The sequence below is a fragment of the Stylophora pistillata genome, chromosome 8 (assembly GCF_964205215.1).
Source record: "Stylophora pistillata chromosome 8, jaStyPist1.2, whole genome shotgun sequence".
Lineage (NCBI taxonomy): Eukaryota > Metazoa > Cnidaria > Anthozoa > Scleractinia > Pocilloporidae > Stylophora > Stylophora pistillata.
Window position 1 is genome coordinate 11,726,513 of NC_142526.1, and position 26,134 is coordinate 11,752,646.

Below are 26,134 nucleotides of genomic sequence, written 5' to 3' on the forward strand. Positions count from 1 at the left end.
TTAGTCGGTGAAACGGTCTATGATAAATTTTCAAAACGGTCACAAGGTGACGCTCAACCACCGCAAGTCACACCACAAGTAACGCCAGTCACGACTGATGCGGCAGAGAAAAACAAAGGAGATAAGCTTGTAAAGCTGCTCCAACAAGATAAATCGTGGAGAACTCAAGCACCAGCAAGTACGCCTAGTACTCAAGGTCCTACTGCTAGCAATAGTGCTAAGCCTAAAACTAAAAAAGAACCCTCAGAAGTGTCTAGTCTCTTTGATAAACTTTTTTTGCAATAAAAAAGTCTTGACTCTCATCAAGATCAAAACCTCAACAAACAACAAGTAACATGTCTCAGATGAGAACCTCAAAATACGCCAAGGCGTATGAATATTACTCATACGAACTCGACACACCACTGCAAGCAGCACCTGCTAACGGGGCCTATCAGCAGAAAGATGCTTATAAATTTACCGTAGACACTACTACAGCTTCTGAATCTGTCCCCGACTGGTATAACGCTTACTTCGAAATAGATTTCAAGATCAACAAAAAAGCAAACGGTAATAACTACGCTGATACAGATGCTGTAGCTATCATCAACGGAGGTTTTAGTCTAATCGAAGATATCAAAATCTCTTTTGATGGCACTCGGGTCCTCGGTCTCCCCGCAGCCAACCACGTGGTAAATGTAAAGAATCTCACAGAGATGACTGATGAGCATGCGAAGAAGGTAGGCCCTCGACAGTTTTTTTACAAGGATACGGCCACCGGTGCAGTGACCCAAAAGTATGCAACACTTCAACTTGATGGAAACGCACAAAACAAAGTACCAACTGACAATGCGAATTATAACGAAGGTTTTGCCAAACGACAAATTCTTCTCGCCACAGGTGATCCGGCAGAGAATAATATCCACCTACCGCTCAACCGTTTTGGTTTTTTTGACTCGATGGAGGAACAATTAGCACCCAATGGAAGGGTTACTATCCAAGTTAGGCTTGAAGACGATGATAACGTCATATTCCGATCGAACGCGGCGGCTGAAGGGCGTTACATCATAACTAAGTTCAAATTATGGGTGCCTATCATCAAATTCAACGCTCAAGGTCAAAAGAAGTACATGGACGAGTATCTCAAACCCCACACATGGAGCTACTTGCGTGAGGAGATCATTGTATCTAGCCCGCTTCAACAGGTTAACGGTACATTCAGAATAACAAACGCTGTGAAACAACCAAGACACGTGTTTGTGTGGATTCTCAACGCAAACAAGCTTTCATCCCAGGAGCAGAATCCCCTTCTTTTCAACAAGGGAGCACAAGGGCCTCAAGGACCTGCTGGGGCGAGAGGACCTACAGGACCAAGAGGTTTACAAGGAGTGAAAGGCGACAAAGGCGACAAAGGTGACAGAGGCCCTCAAGGGCCTAAAGGACCTACTGGCCCTGCTGGTTCAGGGTCGGGCAGTAACATCGATCTCTCAGATTTGAAGAAGAAAATAACTTTCACAAGCACACATGGGGCAGACCGACAGGTTACCGGTCTAAGCGATCAACCGCTCAGCGGTACAGCTGCTGTAAATCTAAACAAACTCAACACCGAATTGGCTAAAAAGGCTGATTCATCGACTGTTTTGAACGGCTTGAGCGGCAAAGCGGATACATCAGCTGTGTTGCTCTTGGATGGTACACAGAAGATGACGGCCAGCCTCGATATGAATGGTAAAGATGTAATCAACACCAAACGCGAAAATTATCTAGGCATGACGACTGCGCAGCAGTCTACATACGAAAATTCAAACACACTCGTCAGTAGATACGAGGCTGGTTCGATCAAGAGACATCTGCAGGCATATCTCGATATGACAACTCTCAGCAATGTTACTCAAGTCTACGTTGACAATACAAAGAAGACCATACCAAGCTTTCGCACCCTTAACGACAAGCAAACTTTAGACGCGCGTAAACGTAAAATCGTAAACCTCCCGGATACCTTCTCAGATAACGATGAAGCTGTAAGCAAAAAATATGTAGACCAATGCACAACAACTGCTACGAATCTAGCGAACACCAAGGTCAGCAAATCGGGTGATACGATGACAGGTGATCTTGTAATGGGCCCTAACAGAGTGACTTCTTCTCATACGCCTTCAGCCGATGACGAGCTGGTCAACAAAAAGTTTGTCGAGGACAGATTCGCGGATAGCATAGCGGGACCCCAGCTGAGTAACGACCTCTCATACATCATGAGCAGCAACAGTCAGTTCTCTGACGAGGACGACATCACCGGCAAAAATATCACAGACCAGGTTGTTCTCTACCCCACCAACCCTCGAACCAAACCGTTTGATTTAAGCCTGGACACCGCCAAGGGTTATTATTCTTCTCGTTTTGGCGTGAACATGTATCAAGCGGACAGATCTGCATATACGGTCGTCTGTGAGGTGTGTTGGCTATCGAGTAAAGTCGATCCGAACAGTGTGACTCTAACGGCGACCAGCAGTGTTGAAACGATTTCTACTCAGCGTAGCAACCGATTTGAAAATCACCTCATCATCCTCCTTCACATGACTAAGTGGTCAAATGCGACGCCAAACTATTTGATGTTTGACGTTGTGATTAAAAACAAAGCTGGCCAGTCATACGATCAGAAACTTCCCATCTATGTGATAGTCTATGGATCAAAGGGCTATCACAACAGCTTGCCAAAAGATGTGTGGACGAGTTGGTATAGCTTCGCGAGCGGAGGAACGCACATAAATTCTAAACTCACTCTCGAATTTGAGCCGACCGTAGCCTCTTCCGCTGTGACGAAAAAGTACGTCGATGATATGCAAACAACTTTACAGACAAATATCGATACAAAAGCGACAAAGACGGCGCTGACAAACGCAACAAAGAAGATCTGGTATCGAGGGAACTGCGCTCATAACAATGTGACACAGGTAACATTTTACGTAAATGGAACATCAGATCATTCCACAAACGTTTCACAGAGTGATAACGCTGATTTCACAGTGAACAGTTCAGACGATACAAAAATCATAATCAACAACGCCGGTATGTATCTGGTCACATACATCGATGGTGTAAAGTCTAAACATCTGACAAATCTCAAATTCACCTTGAGCAATTCGTTTGTGAGAACGGCGAGCGGTATATTGATGCCGCTGCCCAACACACGAAATAGTTGGGTAAATACGACTCATTCCGTTTTGTTGTATTTCCAAGCAAACACATCGCTGAGCATAGAGACAGATAACGGCAATACTCTACTTGATGGACTGACTTGGAGTCATCTGTTGATCGTGAAGCAAGATTAGGCCAATGCCTTGTGAAAAAAAGCTAATTTTATTATGAGTCGCTCATAATAAAATGTCTGACGCTGCCATCTTCAACTTTAATCACATCGACTACTCTATCGGTGAAGAGAAGATCGATGAACTCAAAGCTCTTTACAAATACTATCACAATAAGTGGTGGTGCTCGCGGAAGACTTTTAAGAGCTTCAAACGAAAGAGTCTGCTCTGCAACATGGGTAGCACCATGCTCATCGTTATCGGTGGGGTGGCTAGTGGAGTAACCATGAATCCAATCCCGCTTGCCACAATATCAGGTACCGGTCTCCTTCTCAAGACTTTTACAGATGTAAAAAAGTTTGACCGAAAGATTGATATGACCAAATTCGCTTTCACCACCTATGAAAAGATCTTAACCGAGCTGAGAAGCTATCTGAGAGGAAGACCCTTTAACAGTGCATCATTTATTGAAGAGGTGATCCTCATCGAAGACACCATCACAGATCTATGCCCAATATTTCAGACAAATAAGATGCTCAAGCAGTATCATAAACGTTTTGGTTGAATCACAACGCTTTGGGTGATTCTTGGATTTCGCTATTTTTCCTTTTTCGAAATGAAAAAGGAAGACTCAAGCGTTTCTCGTTATCTTCCGCAAACTCTTAGGTCTAATAGCCTCGACCCTACAGCTGCGATTTTAGCCCGCTTCAGTCGCCTCATATTGACTGGCTTTTCCGCCAACGCATCTTTCACCAAGACTGGTGTCTCTTTCAGAGATTTGAGACGTCTTTCAACCAAGGCAACTGCAGACTCGCTGATTGGCAAGGAAGAAGCTACCTTTTCTAGAACTTCATCATCTATTTTCTTGGCTTCTCTACGAGCTCGTCTTTTAGCCAAGAGACTAGCTCGCTTCTTGGCAGCTGCAGACTTTTCGCTGATTGATTCCATGCTTGTTGTATTTGTAATTCTGTGCACTCTAAAAAAACTCTAAAAAAAAATAACACTTTTTTTTTGCAATTACTTATCTAAAAAAGTAAAAACAAGGGTAACACTTATCTTTCCAAATAAGTGCAACACCTGCTTTCTTAGATAGTAAGCACTTAACTTTTGAGATAAGTGTTACCCTCGCTAGCTTTCCTTTTTCGAAACGAAAAAGGAAAAAAAGTCCTAAAAACCTCAATCTTCACGTTCCAATTCAGCAATGAGCTCTGGTGAAGAGAGCCAGGCAACATTTTCCGGGTCGATGCTTGCAAGCTTCTCTACTGTATATAATTTATTCCATTCTTCATCCTCTTCTTCATCATCAGAAAGGATAGCCAATGGCAGCACCTGATTTTGCGGTAATGGTTTGACATAAACATCATTTATTTTAAGCTGTACCGATGCATACTCATCTCCTAGATAGATGCTGTCGATGATGATTACCATCTTTACTTGACAGTACTGATCTAGGTAATCGAGTGGTTTTACTTTTGCTTTCTCTCGAGTGTGGAAGAGAGTACGTATCTTCTTGTACCTTTCACTGTACAAAAGCTTTGAGTGCAGCACAGGTGCTTTTCCCTCTATCTCAAGCAACGGGAACCTCATGCTCTCTGCAACATCTATGCCATAGACCTCATTGAGATGTTCATAGCAGAGATGTTTCAACTCCTTAAGACCGGTATAGAAATCAAGCTGTTTTTGTGTTGGTCCACCGTTCTCGGGGTTCCATAGAGGCATGGGGACTCTGTACCCTGTGAGTGTGAGTTTGTCGGCATCTTTTGTGTAGGTCGCTTGTACTCCAAACGAGAATCCAAAAGGTGTTGCCACCGCCAACGGCCCCAGCTTGTTATCACCGTCTATCCCTAGGATCTTGATTCGCTGGTGACCATATTGGTTTTCTTCTGCATCTTCGAAATAAACATTATCCTTGGTAAGCTTTTTGCAACTTGTGAGTATCATGTTTTGTTCACTTGTAATGTAATTTACTGTGATAGACTCTTTATACCATTTTCATTCTTTTCCAAATAAGTGAAGCTATTCGCTTATTTGCATAGTTGACAGTTCGCTTTGTGGTGGAAAAAAATCAACACACATTTTCATTTATACTTGTAAAGGTTGAAAGCTGAAAGCTGAAATGGTTAACATACCAAAAATGACTACCACTCGTGGTGGAGGTACTCGAAAAAGAAGGGTTCCAGGCGTTGACTATCTCGACGAAGACTATAGAATGTTGATAGCTGGCCCCTCAGGTAGCGGAAAGACCAATCTGCTGTCTTATATGTTGAGGGCACCGCTTGTGCCATATGACGATATATATATCTATAGCCCCAACTTCCACCAAGAGTTGATACAAGACCTTGCTAAGGTCATGCATAAGCATTCGCAAAGACTGGGTATCAGATTTTACATCTGATGGACCCGGCTCAGATCCCCGACACAACCGAATACCCCGCCGAGGGGCGAAAGGTTGTTATCTTTGATGACTTGATCACAGCACCAAAAGAGACCCAAAGCAAGATCCTCAAGCACTTTATAGATGGACGACACCATAAAATCTCGCCGGTGTACCTCTCCCAGTCGTATCACAAGACACCTATGGATATCAGGCTTAATTGCTCTCACATGATCATATATTTACCACCGACACAGCGTCATCGAAAACTGATCGCTGACGAAAACTGCTTCGATGTCAGCGCTTTTTCAGCGTTGGAACCCTATGATTTCTTGTTTTGCGATAAGATAAAGGGCACCTGTGCACGAAATTTTGACGAAAAAATATAAAACATAGTACTAAGGACACAACTCGAAAATGAAAACTTACTGCGTAAAGCAAAAGAAGAAGACTGATAGCGTGCCAGGATCTGAAAGGCATGAGGTTGCGAAAAATGGTCGACCGATGATCAAATCGAAATGTGCCGAGTGTGGCATCACCAAAGTTTCTTTTACAGGAGGAAAAAAAAAGGCGGGACGCTCTTTGAAGATGTAGGGCGAACTAGCACCTCGTTGGGTGAGATGGCTGTGAAGGGGTTGGCGAACATGGCTCAGCTAGGTCTTGCAAACGCTGTCAAATCTGACTATGCGAAGAGCAAGTTCAAAAAGACGGCGAGCAAGTATCTCGATCAGGCTCTCGATGCGTTTGTCAACGATATGAGCAAAAAGATAAGAGGGGGTGGTGATTATAATGCATATGATGTAAACCAAATTCTACCGATGTCGATGTATGCACCCGATGGGGTAAATGATCCAACACATCCTCTTTACGAAGGTGGGGCCTTCGATATTCACAAAGCGATCGGCAAACTACCAAAGCCGAAAAGCGGCTGGACGCTACAGGGTCACAAATATACCGGTCCCTACAACGATCTTGATAGTCAACTGCGCTTCGATCCAAAGACTGGTAAGATTCTTGAGATCTATGACCCACCAGCGGGTCCGAGTGACGCGGTTGCAATGCAGCACGACGTTGATTATAGCGTTTGTGCAAACAAGGCAAACCCAAAGAAGTGTAAGAATGAGGCCGATCGTAAGATGGTGAAAGCGCTCGATGCTATACCATACGATCAGAGGCAGTGGGGTCATTGGCTTGCGAGAAACGTAATCAACACCAAACAGAAGCTAGGTATGGGTGTGGGTGGAAAAAAAAAGTCAAAGGCGAAGCCGAAGGGTGGGAAGCGAGCCTAGCAGATGAGCTCCATAAACCCATCAGACGAAACTTTCCCAAACGACGTGTTATTGTGAACGGTATCGATGAGATTTGGTGCTCCGACTTGGTGGAGATGCAAAAGTTTGCAAAGTGGAACAAGGGTTATCGTTACCTGCTGATGGTGTTGGACATTTTCAGCAAGTACGGCTGGATCGTACCTTTGAAGAATAAAAAGGGTGAGAGTGTGGCAGCTGGGTTCAAACAGATATTTGCCGAGGGGCGGGTGCCGAAGAAAATGTGGACTGATAAAGGATCGGAGTACTACAACAGTCATGTCAAAGATCTATTCAAAGCGAAAGGTGTTGAGCTGTACTCGACAGAGAATGAAGAGAAATCGTCTGTGTGTGAGAGATGGAATCGTACGATCAAGACAAAAATGTGGAAGCAGTTTACCATCCAGAACAACACGGTGTATCTTGACATATTGCCAAAGATTCTCGAGAAGTACAACAACACAAAACACAGATCGATCGGCATGACGCCTGTAGAGGCCTCCAAGAAAAAGAATGAGAATGCCGTCTATTTGAAATTATACGGCAAAGAGCTGGAAGCCCAAAGGGGGTGGGAAAAACCAAAGTTTGCGGTCGGCGACCACGTTCGAATCTCCAAATTCAAGCGAAAATTGTTCGACAAGGGCTACACCCCAAATTGGTCTGAAGAGATCTTTGTTGTTGATGAGGTGCAATACACACAGCCCATCACTTACAAGTTGAAAGATCTGCTTGGGGAAGAGATTAAAGGCACTTTCTACGAACAAGAGATGTTGAAGGCGAAGCAGAGCCTTTCAAACCCTTCGGGTTTCTTCCGCATTGAGAAGGTTATACGAAAGAAGGGCAAACAAGCTCTCGTGAAGTGGAGCGGTTATCCAGAGAAATTTAATTCGTGGGTTAATGTGAGCGAACTTCAGAAGTTATGAAAAAAAATGAAAAAAAATGTCTTAAAAAAATGTTAGATATAAACAAAAGATTGCATCATGGATAAACCTCGATGGGTGTATAAGATAGATGAACTTGAAATATATACAAAAGCTGCACTCTTGACAAAAGGAAAACAGATGGGTCTGAAAGGTCTTATCGAACTGAATAAAAAAGACCTGATGGAAGCTATCAAAAATCCAACACAGCACATTGCAGGTATAAAAAAAGAATCAAAGGCTGAACTTTTGATGAAAGCAAAAGAGATGGGCTTGCAAGGTCTTTATAAACTCAAGAAAAAAGACTTGATTGAAGTTATCAAAAACCCTCCACCTCCTTGTGCAAGGCATTGTGGTGTGAGAAAAAAGGTGATATTAACACCTGTAGACTCGTCAGAAGAGCTTGTTTTCCCTTCGATAAATAAAGCTTCACAACACTTCAACATAAATCCTGGAAGGTTTGGTTCGAAGGTTGCCTCAGTTAACGAAGAGACAAAAAGCACAATAGTTATCGATGGAATACGATACAATCTGAGATTTGAGAGTTATACGTTGAAAAAAGAACCCACCATAAGCGTTAAAATACCACCACCCCATCAAAAGGCTACCACCCCGTCAAAGGATTGACCTGACGGATGACGAGTTTTCTTCACTTGAATCGAGTGAAGAAAAACATCTTAAAGAAATATTGAAAAATAAAAATAGAAAACTTTATTTATAATAAGATATGGAAAAACTCACTGTTGTACAACTTCGTCAAATCGCAAAGAAGAGAGGTCTTCGTGGCTATTCTGACCTTCGAAAAGGTGAGCTTATCGAGCTCATTAAAGATACAGAGATAACAGATGAGGAGTGTCTAAAAGAGGCAGGGTATAAAAAAAAATCTCTTTTTACAGACTTTGCCAATATGCAAAATATCTCCCCCTTCATGGTTATAAAAAACTTCGAAAAGGTGAGCTTATCGAGCTCATTAAAGAAGATAGGGGAATAACAACAGATGAGGAGTGGGAAGAAGAGATAAAAAGAATGCCTGAAAAGCAAGCTTTGGTAAATGAGGGGTATCAATTTTTGATAGCAGATAGGCGGCGGAGGTGGGAAGAGGCTTCAAGATATTCAAGGCATATATATGTGGTACAAAAGAGTGAAGATGATGAAGAGTGATGTGAACGACGTAAAGTCGTGGGTTTTTTTCCTCACTTGAATCGAGTGATGAAAAAAAAACATCTTAAAAAATTGGAAAAAATTGGAAAATAAAAAATAGAAAACTTTACAAAGACAATCACAATAACAAATGGAAGCACACTTTGTTGACATACCTCTGTTGAACAAACTCACTGTCGAACAACTCCGCCAAATCGCAAGGGTGGGTGGTCTTCGTGGCTATTCTAACCTTCAAAAAGATGAGCTTATCAATCTCATTAAAAAAGATAGACATTTGGTAGAACGGGCATATAACATGGTATGGTCACAGGAGGGTGAAGGAGGAGAAGAAATATTTGGTACGTGGTACATGGCGGCAGGCGTGATGTAAAAGAGTGATGTAAACAACGTAAAGTTGTGGGTTTTTCCTCACTTAAATCGAGTGAGGAAAACATCTTAAATAAATATTGAAGAAAAAAAATAGAAAGAGTTTTTTTGAGACCAAAACTATCTTTACAAAATACATATTTGCATAATGGAGAGACACACTGTTGAGCAACTCCGCAAATTAGCAAAGAAGAATGGTCTTCATGGCTATTCAAGGCTTCGAAAAGCTGAGCTTATCAGATTCATTCAGTCAAGCAGTGCAGCTGCAAGCAGTGCTGCGGTTTCCAAGCCGCAGAAGCAATATCGAAAAATCGAGTTCGTCTGGAATCACTCAGGTGGCTCTCTACTAGACGCGCCGATACCCACGCATGAAATACCTAAAGGAGATATATTGAAACCGACACCAGCACCACTGATAAAAAAAATCGAGAAGGCTGTTGATTGGGGGAAGAAAATGGTTGAAGATTGGGGTCAGTGGTTGAAAGATGTGTCAAACACACCGCGAGCAGCAGTCGATGACAAGTTGAAAGATTTCAAACAATATATCAATCAACTCTACAAAAAAGACGATCACCGCTTCAAACTTGTTGAGAAAGTGTCTTCATTGAAACGGTTTACAAAGACGTACACTATTGATGGGGTAGAGGGTTATGGACCGAAGGGTTTTCTTATGACTGTAAAACGGACCGTTATTAACTTTTTGAATACACAAAAAAATATCAAGATAGAGTTCATTTTTAGGTGTGAGATGATAAAGAAAGATATTATTACGGGTGAGGTTGAGACGATGATTGCATATTTCTCATCTCATCAAAAGATCATCTTTCAAGAGACTGATGGAGAAGAACTTTATGAAGAATCTGTAGAAAAAATGATGGAGAGTTTGGCTACGTTTTTACGAAATAAGAGCGGGTGGGTTTTTAATCGTGTTGAGGGTTTAGATTTACATACTGTTAAGTACACTCCTTTGAAAGGCTCTTCGTACATTAAGCTACCAAAACATCTCGAGAGTAAGAAGACTATCATAAATATGAAAAACAAGGATGAAGAGTGCTTCAAATGGTGTGTCACGAGAGCTTTGCACCCTGTTCAAAGTAATCCTAAGCGTATCACAAAGATTTTGAGAAAACAGGCAGAAAAACTCGTGTGGGATGGCATCCAGTTTCCAATGGAGGTGAAGAGCATTAGTCGCTTTGAAAAGTTGAATCCGGAGATAGGAGTCAACGTTTACATGTATGAAAATGGACTCAATCCCTTGAGAGTGAGCAGTATGACTCATGCTGTAAATGTAGTTGATCTTCTTCTTACTAGTGAAGGTGACAAAAAGCATTACTGCCTCATCAAGAATTTGAGTCGACTCGTATCGAGTAGCCTATCAAAAAATGGGCATAAGAAGTTTATCTGTAGGAGATGCCTTAATTACTTCGGTTCTCTGAGGGTTCTTGACACACACAGCGAGTTGTGTCAAGAACATGAGGCTGTGAGTGAAAAGATGCCAAAAGAGGGGACTTATCTCTCTTTTAAGAATCATCAAAAGCAGATGACAATGCCATTCGTCATCTATGCAGACTTTGAGTCGTTAATCAAACCTTTAGACACCGTACAAGCAAACCCGGCAGGGCGTTACACTGAGAGAAAGCAACAACATATTCCAATAAGTTTTTGTTACTATGTTAAGTGTTCATTTGACGATAGATACTCAAAACGGGTTGAGTATACAGCCAAGTCTGAGGATGAAGATGTTGCGCAAACATTCGTTGAAGCGCTTGAAGCAGAGGTTATGAGCATATACAAAAACCATCCCACAAAGGAGATGATCTTCACAGACAGCGATGCTGCAAAATTTCAAGATGCAACGTGTTGTTGGTTGTGTAGAGAAGATTTTGAAGAGGAGAAGGACAAAGTGCGCGATCATTGTCATTACACCGGCAAATTTCGAGGAGCTGCGCATAACAGCTGCAACCTGAAATTTCAACGGCCAAAATTCATACCTGTCGTGCTACACAACTTGGCAAACTATGACGCTCATCTCTTTGTTAAAAATCTTGGTGTTTCAGAAGGAGACATTGATTGCATACCAAACAACGAAGAGAAATACATTAGCTTTACGAAACACGTTGTAGTTGACAAGTTTTTCGACAAAGAAAAAGAAAAAGACGTCGAGGTAAAGAGAGAGTTGAGATTCATTGACAGCTTCAAATTTATGGCTTCCAGTCTTGACAAGCTCGTTAACAACCTTGCCAAAAAGGGTGAGTCTTTCTTCCAAAACACAAAAAAGTATTATTCTGGAGAGAAGCTTAATCTGCTGATGAGAAAGGGTGTTTATCCCTATGAATGGGTGAACTCCATACAAAAGCTTGATGAGACACAACTTCCGCCGAAAGAAGCTTTCTTCTCCGTGTTAAGTGGTAAAGGTATCTCAGATAAAGACTATACCCATGCTCAAAATGTATGGAGTGTCTTTCGTTGTAAGACATTCAGAGATTACCACAATCTCTACAATCGAAGCGACGTTCTTTTACTAGCCGATGTGTTTGAAAACTTTCGTGAACTTTGCAAAGAGAACTACGATCTCGATCCTTGCTGGTACTTCACCGCACCGGGTTTGGCTTGGGATGCTTGTCTCAAGTTGACTGAGATAGAACTTGAGTTGTTGGCTGATATAAATATGTTGCACATGTTTGAAGCCGGTATTCGCGGTGGGATTTCAATGATTTCAACAAGACATGCAAAAGCCAATAACAAATACATGGAAGAAACCTTTGACCCTACCCAACCTTCAAAGTTCATCACGTATCTCGATGCAAACAACCTTTACGGTTGGGCGATGAGTAAGAGTCTGCCGACGGGGGGTTTTGAATGGGTAGACAAAAAAGACTTTGGAAAATGGAAAAGCTTTGCTTGCATTCTCGAAGTCGACCTGAAAGGTGTCAAAAAAGAGCTTCACGATCACTTCAACGACTACCCACCCGCTCCTGAAAATCTATTGATTGGTAAAGTACATAAGCTGGTCTGTACGTTAAACGAAAAGAAAAAGTACATCGTTCATCATGAGACATTGAAGCATTACATGAGTCTTGGAATAGAGATCGGAAAGATTCACCGCGTCATCAGGTTCAAAGAGAGTCCTTGGATGAAGAAGTACATCGATTTGAACACATCTTTGAGAGCCAAAGCAAAAAACGAATTTGAAAAAGACTTCTACAAGCTGATGAACAACGCTGTCTTTGGCAAAACCATGGAGAACATTCGAAAACGCGTCGACGTGAGACTTGTTACCAGAGAAGAAAAGGCAAAGAAGTTGACAAATAAGGTCAACTTCAAACACCGAACCATCTTCTCTGAAGATCTTTGCGCAATACATATGGGAAAGACACAGATTGTCTTCAATAAACCTCTCTATCTCGGGATGAGCATCCTCGATATCAGTAAGACATTGATGTACGACTTTCACTACAACTACATCAAACCTAAGTACTCAGAGGGTAAATCAAAGCTTCTTTTCACCGATACTGATAGCCTTTGTTATGAGATTCAGACTGAAGATTTTTACAAAGATATAAGTGATGATGTTGATCGTTTGTTTGACACGAGCAACATTTTAAAGGGGCATACTTCTGGGATACCGACCGGTGTGAACAAGAAAGTGATTGGAATGTTCAAAGACGAGGCAGGTGGAAAGATGATAGAAGAGTTTGTTGGTCTGAGGGCTAAGCTGTACAGCTACAAGATGTTTGGTGATGAAGAAGAAGTGAAGAAGTGTAAGGGAATGAAAGAGGGGGTGGTAAAACGTACGATAAGCTTTGATGACTACAAGAGATGTTTGTTTGGCGGTGAAAAACAACTACGAAAAATGAACACCCTTCGAAGTCGAAAACATGAGATGTATATGGAAGAGATCAATAAGGTTGCACTATCTGCAGACGATGACAAGCGAATCATTTTACCAGACAAAATACACACGTATGCAATAGGACATTGTAGAGAAGCAGACAATACAACCGGTTAAGCAACACAAAAGTGCCAAAATTATACCATATGCACAATGATTTGACGTGAATGTGCAGGGCCGAGCCGCCGGAAAGTACCAAATTATTGTATATGCACAATAATTTGACGTGAATGTCTTGAGTTAGGTCATGAAAAAGTACTAAAATTAACTAAATTAACTTAGATTCTCGTTGATGTAACGAAAGTGTGCCAGAATCGGCAACATGCCTACTACTGATCTCGTTTGATAACAAAGGGAAGAGAGATAAATCTGGTAATTACACACTGTGTAGATCTTTTTCGAGGCGTGGGTATTCGAGGTGTGCGGTTTGCGGTGTGCGGTTTGCGGTCTGCGGTCTGCGTTCACGTCTGCGTGCTTTCATGTAATTTTCAGGTAATTTCAGATGGTTTCAGGTGGTTTCATTGGTGGTTTCAGATGGTTTCAGATGGTTTCAGATGGTTTCAGATGGTTTCAGGTGGTTTCAGGTGGTTTCAGGTGGTTTCAGGTGATTCCAACTTTTAGTAACTACCGTAGGATTTTACGCCGTTAACTAGCGGCGTTAAATCGTACAATATACAGACAAAGTTAGTGTTCACAATTTACGGACTCAAGTAATCGCATAATTCGCCGTTCTCTGATAGGCCTCGATGTCTTAATCAAGATCGACCCGGAAAACCGTTAGAGCTTTCTTTCGTTACATGTTCTCTCGGTAACTATTAATAGGGACTTTAAACAGTCAGGATGGCAACGCTGAGGAAGACGTCGATTAAAAAACGAATTTCTACTTTTAATTAGAATTCCAAAAATGGCTGCATGTGATTACCGTCTCATACGTCGCCACACCGGTTTCAGTTCGCAGACGACGCAAATTTTGATGATTTCACGTTGTTGTTTTGCAAAGGACGGCTAAGAAATGAACAAAGTTTAAAACGCACGTGCCGAGCTATTGTTCTGCCAATTACATCTGTTGTTTTTCCACGTCCTCGTTGCCGTCGCCGTAGTAGTTTGCTTAAGGTCCCAATTATCAGATCGTGGAGCCGTTTTAATTTAAGAGTATACCGTTACTCGAAAGGAGCAAATAATCGCCTGAGCTGAAAAGACACCCGATGGTACAGATTGAACGAAAATATTTCAATAAATTGTTTTAACAAGACCGAAAACGTATTGTTCTACTAACCTTATTTTTCCAGTTTGTGCGCTACTGCGATGGTTAACAATATCGGAATAAAAAATTGAGAACTCGAACTCTGACACTGATTTAATAAATAGCAAAAAATTTGTGACGTAATAAATAACCAATAATTTCTGTTCCTTAAAAGGTTATATCAGTTAGTTGATGTTTTTATAACCAGTTTGAGGCATAACAAAAGTTTTGTTACGTTAACTAAAATTGAATCGAATAAATATTGTTCTCTCATAGTTTGAGTGGTTGAATCGTACACATAAACTTACGGACTTTCTTTCCTACAAGAAGCATTGTCATTTGCCGTCAGACTTCTGTGCTACGATAATTTTGCCATGTTAACTTTAGTTGGCATGGAAAGAATTTTATGAAGAATTTTCTCCTTCTCAATTCTATTTTGAAATTTGTTACCGTTCAGTCGTTAAGCAACTTGAAACACGTAGACATTTGAGATAAATGACGCATGTTGTAACCAAGAAGCAGGTCAAACACTAGCGAAAACACGGAGTTCGGTTTTCACGGTCACTTAGCTACTCACCAAGAAAGAACGTTCTGCATCAATGTCACGGTAGCGCGTACCTACTTGAGTGACTTATCACAAAAGAAGGGTAAGTATAGAATCCGACTCTCGCAAGTGTTTGAAATTCTGACATTTAGATAAAACACTGGTTATACAATTCCTCATTACGAACTGTCGCTTGATTAATATTATTACAAGGTGCTATCAGTACCAAGAAAATGATGCGTCAAAGTTTCCCTAGTCTCTTATACAATCGGTTTTGCTAGTTATGAAAAAACAGACTATCTATCGAAACTATCTAAACCATCCAAGCTTTTCCATTTTGTGGGCTTGACTTGTTTATGAAAAGAACCTTTTAAGCGCATCGGACTATGTTTTGGCGGTCACAAAGGACATTTCAATGCTTCTGTTTGTATTGTTATCATCTTTCGCGAAACCTGAGTTTATTTTAAGGTGCCATTAAGCTAAAAGAGACTAACTGTCGTATCAATCCATCGATACGAAACCAAAACATTCTCAAGTTGGTAGCTTAACTGCATAGCTTACGGTTTTGTTTTGGTACTCCGTGAAAAATAGCTGCAAATTATCAACCGCACTTTCATGGGAGAAGTGTCGGCAAAAATGAGCTTTTAGCTAATGAAGGAACGTGCATTTACTTTCAACTTCAAGAGCATGGGGGGCTTCTTGACTGTGACAAAATCTTCCCCTCGGTTGTTTAAATGTGGATGTGTTGAAACTCTTTTTCAGAATGGACCACTCTCTCCCAGAGGATCAGACTACACGCTTTGCTATTACAACTAGCATCCCACCATACTTAATCGAAGGTTACCATGGACAGGATAAACTAATTTTGAAATCCATTTTAGTTTCGACCGATGCCGACGGCCACTCTTAAAAGCCAACGCAACTTAGCCTGATAATGTAGATGATAAATTGAAGTGCCCGTGATGAAAGGCCGCGTTTTATCTGTTTCGGTATAATACGTTAATCTTCTTTGAAATCAGACTGCCCACGCAGGAAGAACTTAACGAAACTTCCTACCAAGAGACATTTCTCCGTTTTGTCAGACACAAAAAATAAATATGTATGAGAAGAATGTTGACTAAAAAGGATTCTGTAATGATTTGAAAAAATTCTTAACGGAAAGAGTTGTCTACCCCTTCTTCTGTTAATACTTGATTCCAAACGAAATAACTTTCTAAGTAATTGATCCGCCTATATACATCTTCTGTAAAAGTATTGTTAGGAATTATTCCCTCTGAGAGCTCCCGTCGTTATATTAAAAAATAATATCCAATGAAACAAAAACAGAAATGAGGGAGTTGTGAACAAACAAACAAACTTCCTATGGAAACGCCAGTGAGCTTCATTTAGCCTCTGACGCACTTTGAAATGGAACATAGCGACCCCAGACTAATAAAGGATGCGTTATTAACCAAATGTAAGGTCAAGATGGCTGGATATTGGCCGACTTCTTTTTGCTCCTTTTAACGGACCGAGACGAAGTCGAAGTCCATATTTATGCGAAGAAAGAACGAGGCTAACATCTCACCATCTTGACCGAACAAACTTGGTTAATAAAGGATTTATTATATTGCAAAAAGATTTGGCTTTAATAAGAATCAAGAGTGACTTGTTCACTTCGAGAGCCTAGAAAGAAAGCCAACTGTGTTTGTAGCACAACAAACTCGCAAGAGTCGTTTCTGTTTTCTTTGTTTTGACTATCTTCTGCCACTTTTTGCATTTCCATCGCCGAAATTGTCCAAGAATTACGAATGTCGTTCTAATTCAATTTTTTTCATGCACGGGATCGATGCGGGCAAGATGGGCCTATCTAGCCCGCTCGGGTAGCCAATCAGAACACAGGATTTCCTTCATCTTGCCCACAGGCGCAGCGAGCTATGTAATAAATTATCTTAACGTCTAGCACTCGGGAAAAATATCTATCTCTACAAATTGTTTCCTGAGTTTCTGGGAATTGAAGAGGTGAAAGCTGGGGATTTCCCCCATGAATGCTGATTGGTCGAAAAATACCGGATGGCGATAAGGCATCCTTCTTCCACAGCAAGAGAAATCCCCACCTCGTCGCAAACAGAAAGGTAGCTATACTTCACTGTAGACTTCACTGTCGATAATTGCCTCTTTCATTTGATTCAAAGACTAGCAAAAACTAACGATAAAAACCGACGTTTCGGTGTCATCATGACGCCATTGTCAAGGAGAAATAAAAATGAAGTTTGTGGCAAGGTGTAACACTAAATTAGCATAAATATGTTACGAGCTAATTAAACAAATACTTTTGCGCGAATTGAATCGCTTTGCACGTTCAGAGTGGGTTTTAAGTCTCTGATGAAAAGCATTTCGTTCACCAAACAATCGAACTTGTTACTACACTTTTTTAGAATGCTAAAACGTTTCAGTAGGTCCTTCGGGACTTCGCTGTGCCGTTCGTGGTAGTGTTTATATATTGAAGATGCCTTTCGTTTATGTCCATCCACGCGTGTGTGTAAGTGTCCGCGTGTATAGCCCACATAACCCGCATCACACAGGTCACATTGAAACTGATAAACGACGCGTTGTTGGTTGACAATCTGTGGCTTGATTTCTCGTACTTTAAGATCTTGGCCAACTTTGCGGCTAACAAATACTGGCTGGACAGTTGTCTGCACCTTCATGCTAAGATTTTTGAGCTCTTTCTTAACATAATATGCTGATTCCTGATCTTTGAAAGGTATGACCACACGAACAATGGATATTGGTTCTTTGGGCGTCTGTGTGGGCTGCGTACCAACAATTCTTGATTGTAAGAAGGTGTTAATGGTAGAATTTACCAGGCGTTCCGGGTATTTAAGCCGTGCGAAAACTTTCTTTAGGCGATCACACTCATCAGAGAAATGGGCCCAGGAGGAAGATAATCGGTGTGCGCGATCCAGCATAGTTTTCAGCAAGCTCCGTTTGTAGCGATTGTCTACATGGCTTTGGTAGTGTAATAGTAGGCCCGTGTTTGTTGGTTTCACATATACCTTGGTCTCAATCCGAGGTGCATGGTTGAGTAGTTCGGTGCCAAGGAAAGGAAGCTTGCTGTTCTTCTCCACCTCCATGGTGAATTTGACCGAAGTGTGGGCGCTGTTGAGGGTATGCAAGAAGGTAGTTGCTGTTGCTAGATCAGGCATTACAGTGAATGTATCATCAACATATCGACGATAATAGGATGGGAGTTTTCTTTGTCGCTCAAGGGTATCTTCGATGGATGACATGAAGAAGTTTGCTAATAAGGGCCCGAGAAGGGACCCCATAGCAACGCCATCTGTCTGCTCGTATAGAGCTCCATTAAATTGAAATAGTTGGCCTTTGGTGGCTACGTTTAGGAGGTCAATAAGATCTGTTCTGGTAAGGGCAAGATTGTGGGTAGTATTGAACCAATTGTTCGAAAAGGCTCTGTTAACCAAGGTCTCTATTGTTTTGTCCAAAGGCACGTTTGTGAATAACGAGGAGACATCATACGAAACCAAGATTTCACCCTTGTTGATCTTCAGCTCGTGAATCTCTTTTGTGAAATCAAAATTATCAGTAACTGTATACTGATTAAGGGACAAGGGCTTCAATTTCTCGTCGAGCCATTTAGCAAGGGGAAAGTTGTACGTGTCGGTGGCTGATAATATAGGCCTCATAGCCAATGGTTCTTTGTGGGTTTTTGGCAACCCATATAAATGTGCCAATCTGGAACCTGTAGGGCTCACGGAATCTGCAATGATCTTCGGTAGAATTCTACGAACAATGGAATCTAGGATCTTCTCTTTTTGTAGTAGGGGGTGGTAATATTTGGATGGTCTGCCCCTGGTCTTGGGTTTCTCCAGGGGAACGGCACGGAACTTGCTTGTATCATTGACTGAGGCTTCAGAAAGTAATCGCAAGTATTCGGTTTTGTCTAGAACCACAACACCAGACCCATTGTCGGGTTTCGTGATAACTATGTCGTCGCGTCCTTTTAACTCCTCTATAGCTCTCAACAATGTCTTTGGAGCTTTCGGACTATTGCGTTCGATGTAATTGAGTGCAACGAAACGTAACGTTGCTGCAGATAATTCCTTTAAATTATCATCATTGAGGTGGGGTTCAAGGCTCCAATAGGCCTTTTCAAAGCTTGCTTTAACGTCCATGGGAGACACACGTTGAGGAATGGTAAATTTTAATCCTCGGCAAAGGACCAGTTTCTGAAAAAAGGAGAGGTTGTCGGATGACAGGTTCAAAATATGTTCGTCAACATCCATTTGGATGTTGAGCAGCCGTGAGATCTTCTTCGTGTGAGTATTAATAACTTCCTAATGATATTTCTTTTTAAGGCTAACCATAGTGCGTAGAACACAGGTGTAGCGAAGCAAACTACAGCTCCGGCGAATGAAGTAAATGGAAAGATCAAACAGAGTGCTTATCTAAAACGCGAGATGAATTCCATCTACGATAAGAATTCATTTGATTCAGTTTAAAAAAAGTGATCAGACAAACGTTACGCGCATAGTCTAATTAGATCACCAGAATATTAATTTCCTGTTGTCTTAACAATGTATTTTTTTCAAATCTATGCTTGCGCGATATGGGCCTTACCAAAAGAATAAAGGCTGAAAGAAGCCAAAAGAAGCCTACTAGACGAGCTACATGGCTATATTGCCATAACCTAGCAATCCACTTTACATTCAGTTGGTCCAGCATATTCACTTTGTCTTAATATTTATCGACAATTTATAAGACTCTCTAACACCTGACCCTTGTTATTGTGCCAGTTTCCTGGACTTTAATATCCTATACCTCTCTTTTGGACGTTCGCACGATGTTCCTTTTTGTAAACAGAGAGCACTTTTCGATTATAGTCAGGCAAATCTAAAGCTGTCATAGGGGCCACTCAGAACACAACTACACGAGGAGCCAATGGGAGCTCACGGTGAATGAGATCAACTAGTCTAATGCAAGGTCCCGTCACGAAACCTCATTCCTCGGGAACAAAGTTGCTTCTTACCGCGTGCGTAGATCCCGAAAATAGTAGTTTCCGCATAAAACTTGTCAATTGTTATTAGGAAACGGCGGAAGTCACTTTTAATTATCGTAACAAGATTCGCGATTGTGAGCAGAAACTTACACGTTGAGAGCATAATATCAAACAGTGCACCAAGGAGGCAGAGTTGATCATGATGCCCCTTGCAACTTTAAAATCCTCCCTTATTTTTTTCTTTTTTAAAAGTACAGCGTTGGCTATGATTGCTTCAGTTCGGTCCAACTGTCAGACTGCTTTATCCGAATTTTAAACTCATTTTATCATAAAATACACGGAGCGATGGGTTTGCAAAAGAAAATTTCACGGCCGAGAGGTTTTTAGACAAAAGGATGACATGTATTCTCATCGGCGAGTGATGCTGGTTGAAAATTTGTGTTTCCCGTTTGTGTTTTAGTTTTTAAGACAGTTTTGATCGCATGAATCGAAACGTCCCAGTCGTCAAAGTCTTAATTTGATATCATCCTAAGTTTTCAATTGCACAGTGCTTACCATGGAAGTTGCTGAGATTCAAAAAGAATGTCAAGGGCAAAGCCTAGGGGAAAAGACCAATTTTTCACATGCGGCTAGTGTTATGAAATATTCCACTTTCGAGGGACACAACAATACAAGTTGATTAGTTGCGTAAATGTTGTTTAGACCAATTTCAGGACTATGTCCGAAGTTTAACATTTTCATTCAAAATTAAAATTTATAGCCATTTGACGAATGCAGTGTTTGAACACTAGTTCGAAGACAAAATAGCTGACTAGCAATTAACGTCGTTACCGAAGAAGTGTTGAGCTAAGATTTTTTATCATCAAATCGAGTGCTCGTTCCACCTAAAATCGAGACCACTGGGAAGTTTTCTATTTTCGCTTGTTGGCTTCAAAGTGAAATAAAATTCATCATTTCTTGAGTTTTCTATTCAGTCGTTGGCCGTATTGTTTTCATTAAACTTCTTAGTACACTAATGCGTAAAATGGAGAAATAGAGTTTACAGAAAATCTAAAAAAATTATTTATCACGCCAAAATATCAAAATGTCTCCGACGCGTTGTGCAACGTCATTCTGGATTGTAAAATTATAATTAAAGTGATAACTTACTTGTGCTTTCTGGTCTGATGAAAGTGTGGTAGGCTCAGATAGGTAACTTATAGCTTTCCACCAATTGTCCGTTCAACGTTCCCTATACACGGTTGATTGTCTTTTCCCCTTATCTTCCCTTGTTTGTGACTAAAAATTAATACAAAATTTTAGCATGTTTGTCATAATTTGTTTTCCTGTCTCATTCCCCTAACCGTTTGTGCTGTAACAGCGTTTTAGGTATCCCCGTACGCGTACCCAGGCGGTGTGCGCACTCCGATTGCATTGCATTGTGGTAGTGTTATTTTCAATGTGGCGGTAAAAGCGGCAGAAATCGTCAGATTTTGTCTGAACGTTCCGTAAAAAGGTAGCCGTTTCTTTTTCCTTCCACTATAGGTAAACATAATTTGATATATTCTGACTGTGTAGAAGTATTTTTTGTACGTATTTGTTGCTTATTATCTAACTACACTTCGTAGAGTACAAATAACGCCATAGACAAGCACAAATATCACGCGGTATTTGTACTGTAGAGTACCGGTTAAACAGGTTTTCTCGCATCGCACAAACGAAGAATTGAATTGTAGTTACTCGTAAAAATACTCAGCGATACTACACCACAAAACGTCTAATAAGATATATTTATTTTTTTCTCAGTTCGTGAGCGGGCGGTATTATACGAATCCTGCAATCTGATTGGTTCCGAGAGCGGGCAGTATTCTCCCCATCCGGCCCGCTCACGGCGGGCGGTATCAGTTTCGCTTGAGTTCCTTTGCAGAACATCTCAAGCTTCGTTGCAGTTTTTCACAAATATATCTCGTTTTGCCAGTTGGGCAGAATTTTTCAGCAAAGACTTCGATCACGACCTTTTGGCGATAAATAATATTAATTCTCTCTTCTCTCTTGCTCTCAAATCACTTTGGTTTTTCGGCATAAAATTGATCTCGAAATAAATTTTGTGGTACTAAATCTGTTTACAAAAAGATTGAAACGCGATCTAAAAACGATTTGTTATTTAATAGTTCTTCAGAAAAAGTAACTAAGAAAGTTAAAACGAGAGGTAGTTGCAGTTAACGATTACGTTAATCAATGTGACTCTCGATCGTTAATATCTGAATTCTTCAACACAAGTTGTCGTTTTTGAAAAGTTGAGCAAAGTTTTGAGTTCTTCTATAAATACACTTTCGCCTATTCTTTGCAAGTCCCTTGAATTTGGACATTTCTACCATAAATTTCACCACAGTAACCGAAGGAACTCGATGAATAAAAGTCGTATTAGATCCCTTTGTTTCTAGCTGGAAAGAGTCTCACTGACTTCAGCTTTTCGCTGGAAGAAGAACCGATTTACTCACACCATTACAGAAAACAAGCAAGCAGACTGACAACTCGAAAGCACACATTTGCATTAACTTACAATTTGACTTTCCGTGACATTTTAAAACGGAACAGAGGTAGATCTTCGAAGATTAATCGTCGTTGGAAATAAGCAATACTTTTCGTAAGATCTCCGAGTGTCTTTTTTTTTTTTACGACTGAGAAGATCGTCGCATACACCATATGCAATACCCAAAATGTCCGTGAGGTAATGGGTTCTAATTTATTAAAAAAACATAAAAACGAGGACGGTCGGGCCTCGAAACAAAATGGCGTCGTTATCATCTCTGCCAGTAGTTTACGGCCCTTGCTTTCTAAGCGAAGAAGATGTGCTAGGATCCTCTTTTAACGGACGGAAACCACTTCAGTTAAAGAATTCTGAATTGAAATTCTGGTTGAAATGCCGCGGGGACTCATGCAAAGGTTTACGCACGAAAGCTTTGCTTGTGAAACAGTAAGTTTTTGTAACGCGATTCCGCGAATTTTCCTTCGCACAGCACTACGCAAACACAAAACCTTGGGCCTGTATTATATCTTAGTATTGTATGAAATATCAGTTTAGAAGAACACCGGTCTATCAAGACCATTAATCATTGCTTTTTGTCGTTTATTCAACCGTAAGTTTTTTATAATTTAAGTTAAGACTAATGCGATTCCGCGAAGCTTTCCCAATCGTTCAGTTAAACATATAAGTAAAACTTCCAACTTAGTAATGAGAATATTATGACCAACGTAAATTTATTTGTTCACATTTACTCTTCAGAGTTGACGAATACATCAGTAGAGGCCTCGAAGGTCTTATCTTAGTCTATGATCCTGATGAAAACAATGTTTACACAGAGGAAAATGCAGTCTTTCAGAAAAATATGCTTCAGTGTTGGACTGATAATTAATATGATTATTATATCTGCATCTCTAAATATTTCAAAACAGAATATCACCCTTTTTCACTGTTATGAATCTTGTCTCATATTCACAACTTTTGACCTAAGTGTACAACCATACATTAAATTCTACAGATGTTAATAAAATATGAAAACCATAATAGTTCCATAATTATTTATGTACTAATAATTTGATTTTGAAGATTGCATAAAAATGCACAAACTGACCACACCTGATTGACTGTGCCAAATAAATTACTAGGAATTACCCTATCCCAAATGTGGAAATTCTTTATTTTGTTTATGGCTCTTTCCACATGCACTCTTAAAGATGCAATTAATTGTGTGTCTACAGTGTTATTTGCACTAAACTGCACCTGGTCTCCTAAAAATGGTGGCATGTTCAATGAAACCCCGGGTTGAAGGAGATCTTGAATAAGGAATCCCTTATCTGCCATCACAGAGTCACCAACATCAAACACTTGCTCTAAGAATCGACTTCACTCAACAATTTCTCTATCCGAAATTCTTCCTGTATAAAGTGAGCTGATAAAACTTATGCTCCCACCAGGTGTAATGCCTACAAGACCTTTCAGGGTCGTGTGGTTTTTATGGGAGCTATAGAGCTGTCTGTTGAGTTAAAGACTCGAGGGCATTTGACAATTAATCTCCGTACAGTCTATGATGACTCTTGTATTTGGATATTTATTTTTAAAATCTTCTGGCATATGTTGATCAACTTGTTCTCTTGAAGGCCAAATACAGATCTTACTAGACTTGAGGTATATGAAAGAAATCCAAGAAGCTATTATTCGTGATACAGTAGACTGGTGGATTCCATACAAATGGGATAGATGGTCTTCTGGAAATCCCTGCCTAAGTCTACAGAGGGTTAGAAAGAATTCTTCTTTGGGATCAAGTGATCTTGGCTTACCAGGCTTAGCTCCACTGTAATTATTGTCTACATACGATGCATTCTTGTACTTTATGTTTTCACCATTTTTACCAGACTGTAAAAATTCTACAATAGCTCTCAAAGATTTCAGCATTTGGGAAGCCTGTATAGAATAACATTGCAGCGTTATCGTTAAAAAACTTGTTTTTGCGCATAGAGTTCAATTTTAATGCGCTATATAAGAACTTATTATTAAATTAAATTTACACTAAAAACTCTTTCATTTTTTCTTTCGCTTTTTTGGCATTTCTTGTAGCGTAGTCCAAACGAGTACAAGAACGATGGCAACACAACGGTTCTTTAATAGGTCTCATAAAAGCCCGCCATTACTAGGCGTAATACAACAACAACGACATCCGGGATACCTTTTCATTCTACTGCGCATGCCCGAAGGGCCTATGACATCACAGCATCGTTACATCTCCCTTCTTAAACAAATAAAGCAAAGCGAGGGGACAGTAGGGTAAGTAATAGTTGGAAAGTCAAGCGATCAACAAAGAGAAGAAAAACAAGTCTAACGGTGTTCACTCTCCAAAACTTTTTGGAAAGGCCTGTACTGGATTCCTAGGTGGTGAAGTCCTTGAGGTAAGCAGGTCTCTTTACCATCCTGCCACTTCTAGTAGAAACAGGGGGAGGGACACCTGGCGAGGCTGGGTGTAGATCTGGCTGTGCCACATCTGGAAACTGCAACGCTGAAGGTTCATGGGGCGCCTGGAGAGTCTCCTCAGTAGGTTTCTTGGTGGAGGGTAGAGTTTGAGCATTGGCCTTCGACTCTACTATGTCTTCGTCTGGCATCGCCTGAAAGTTCTCAGGAACTTTGTACAGATGTGAACGGTTTCGGCGGTAGACTCTCCCATCTTCCGTGTGGACCTCATAAGAACGTGGAGCTTCCTGACAACTCACTTGGGCTTTAAACCATCTTGAATGACCTGGTAACGGTCGGACCCGCACCACGTCTCCATCTCTTAGCGGCTGCAGATCTTTAGCACCTCTATTGAAAAAGAACGATTGCTTGTTTTGCCTCAGTTGTAAATTCCTGTGTACATGGGGAATGACTTTGGGCTGAATTAGGTGTCTAGCCGTGGGTAGCAAGGTACGGGTTCTGCGCGCAAAGAGACGCTGTGCTGGGGTGCTTTCCATTCCTTCTGATGGCGTATTCCGGAAGCCCAGTAGAGACAAGTGGAGGTCATGGCTTGCATCAGCAGCTTTTCTCAAGATATTCTTTGCAGTTTTGACACTGTTCTCAGCCTTCCCGTTGGATTGAGGATACCGTGGAGACGTTTTCACATGTTCAAAATAGTACTCAGCGGCAAACTTCTGAAACTCAGCACAGTCGAACTGTGGGCCGTTGTCTGTGGTGAGCCGGTCGGCAAGACCATATCTGGCCAGATGGGGTTTCAGCTTGTCGATGACCGATCTGGCTGTCGTAGACGTTAGTATATCCAACTCGAAGAAATTAGAGTAGCGGTCGGTGGTAATCAAGTACTGGGTACCCTTGAACTCGAATAGGTCTGCTGAGATGCTCTGCCATGGTCGTGCAGGTATTTCGTGACATTTCAGAGGTTCTTTCTGCTGCTGTGGTTTGTAGCTGTTGCAAATGCTGCACTTTGAGATGAATTCCGTGATTTGCTTGTAGATGCCTGGCCAGTAGAAGGCTTCTTTGGCTCTCCTGAGGCACCTCTGAATGCCCAGGTGACTAGCATGTA

The 26,134-nt window shown here is 41.0% G+C and overlaps 2 protein-coding genes across 2 annotated transcripts in view; one reads left to right on the plus strand and one right to left on the minus strand.

The window, feature by feature from the left end:
- Positions 1-9,557: 9,557 nt before the first annotated feature.
- The window catches only part of LOC148724991 (uncharacterized), a 312,950-nt gene continuing 296,373 nt past the window's right edge, over positions 9,558-26,134 (plus strand). Inside the window, exon 1 of the mRNA XM_088731421.1 lies at positions 9,558-13,885. Coding sequence (XP_088587547.1) covers positions 9,558-13,418 — 3,861 coding nt within the window. The 3' untranslated portion in view covers positions 13,419-13,885. The remainder of the gene's footprint in view (positions 13,886-26,134) is intronic.
- LOC148724992 (uncharacterized) lies at positions 17,294-18,360 on the minus strand. The gene has a single exon (XM_088731728.1). It carries the CDS (start codon positions 18,358-18,360, stop codon positions 17,389-17,391), a length of 972 nt encoding a protein of 323 aa, XP_088587854.1. The 3' UTR covers positions 17,294-17,388.

Excerpts from the sequence above, each read along its gene's own strand:
- LOC148724992 (XM_088731728.1), bottom strand. The coding sequence starts at position 18,360 with ATGTCATCCATCGAAGATACCCTTGAGCGACAAAGAAAACTCCCATCC.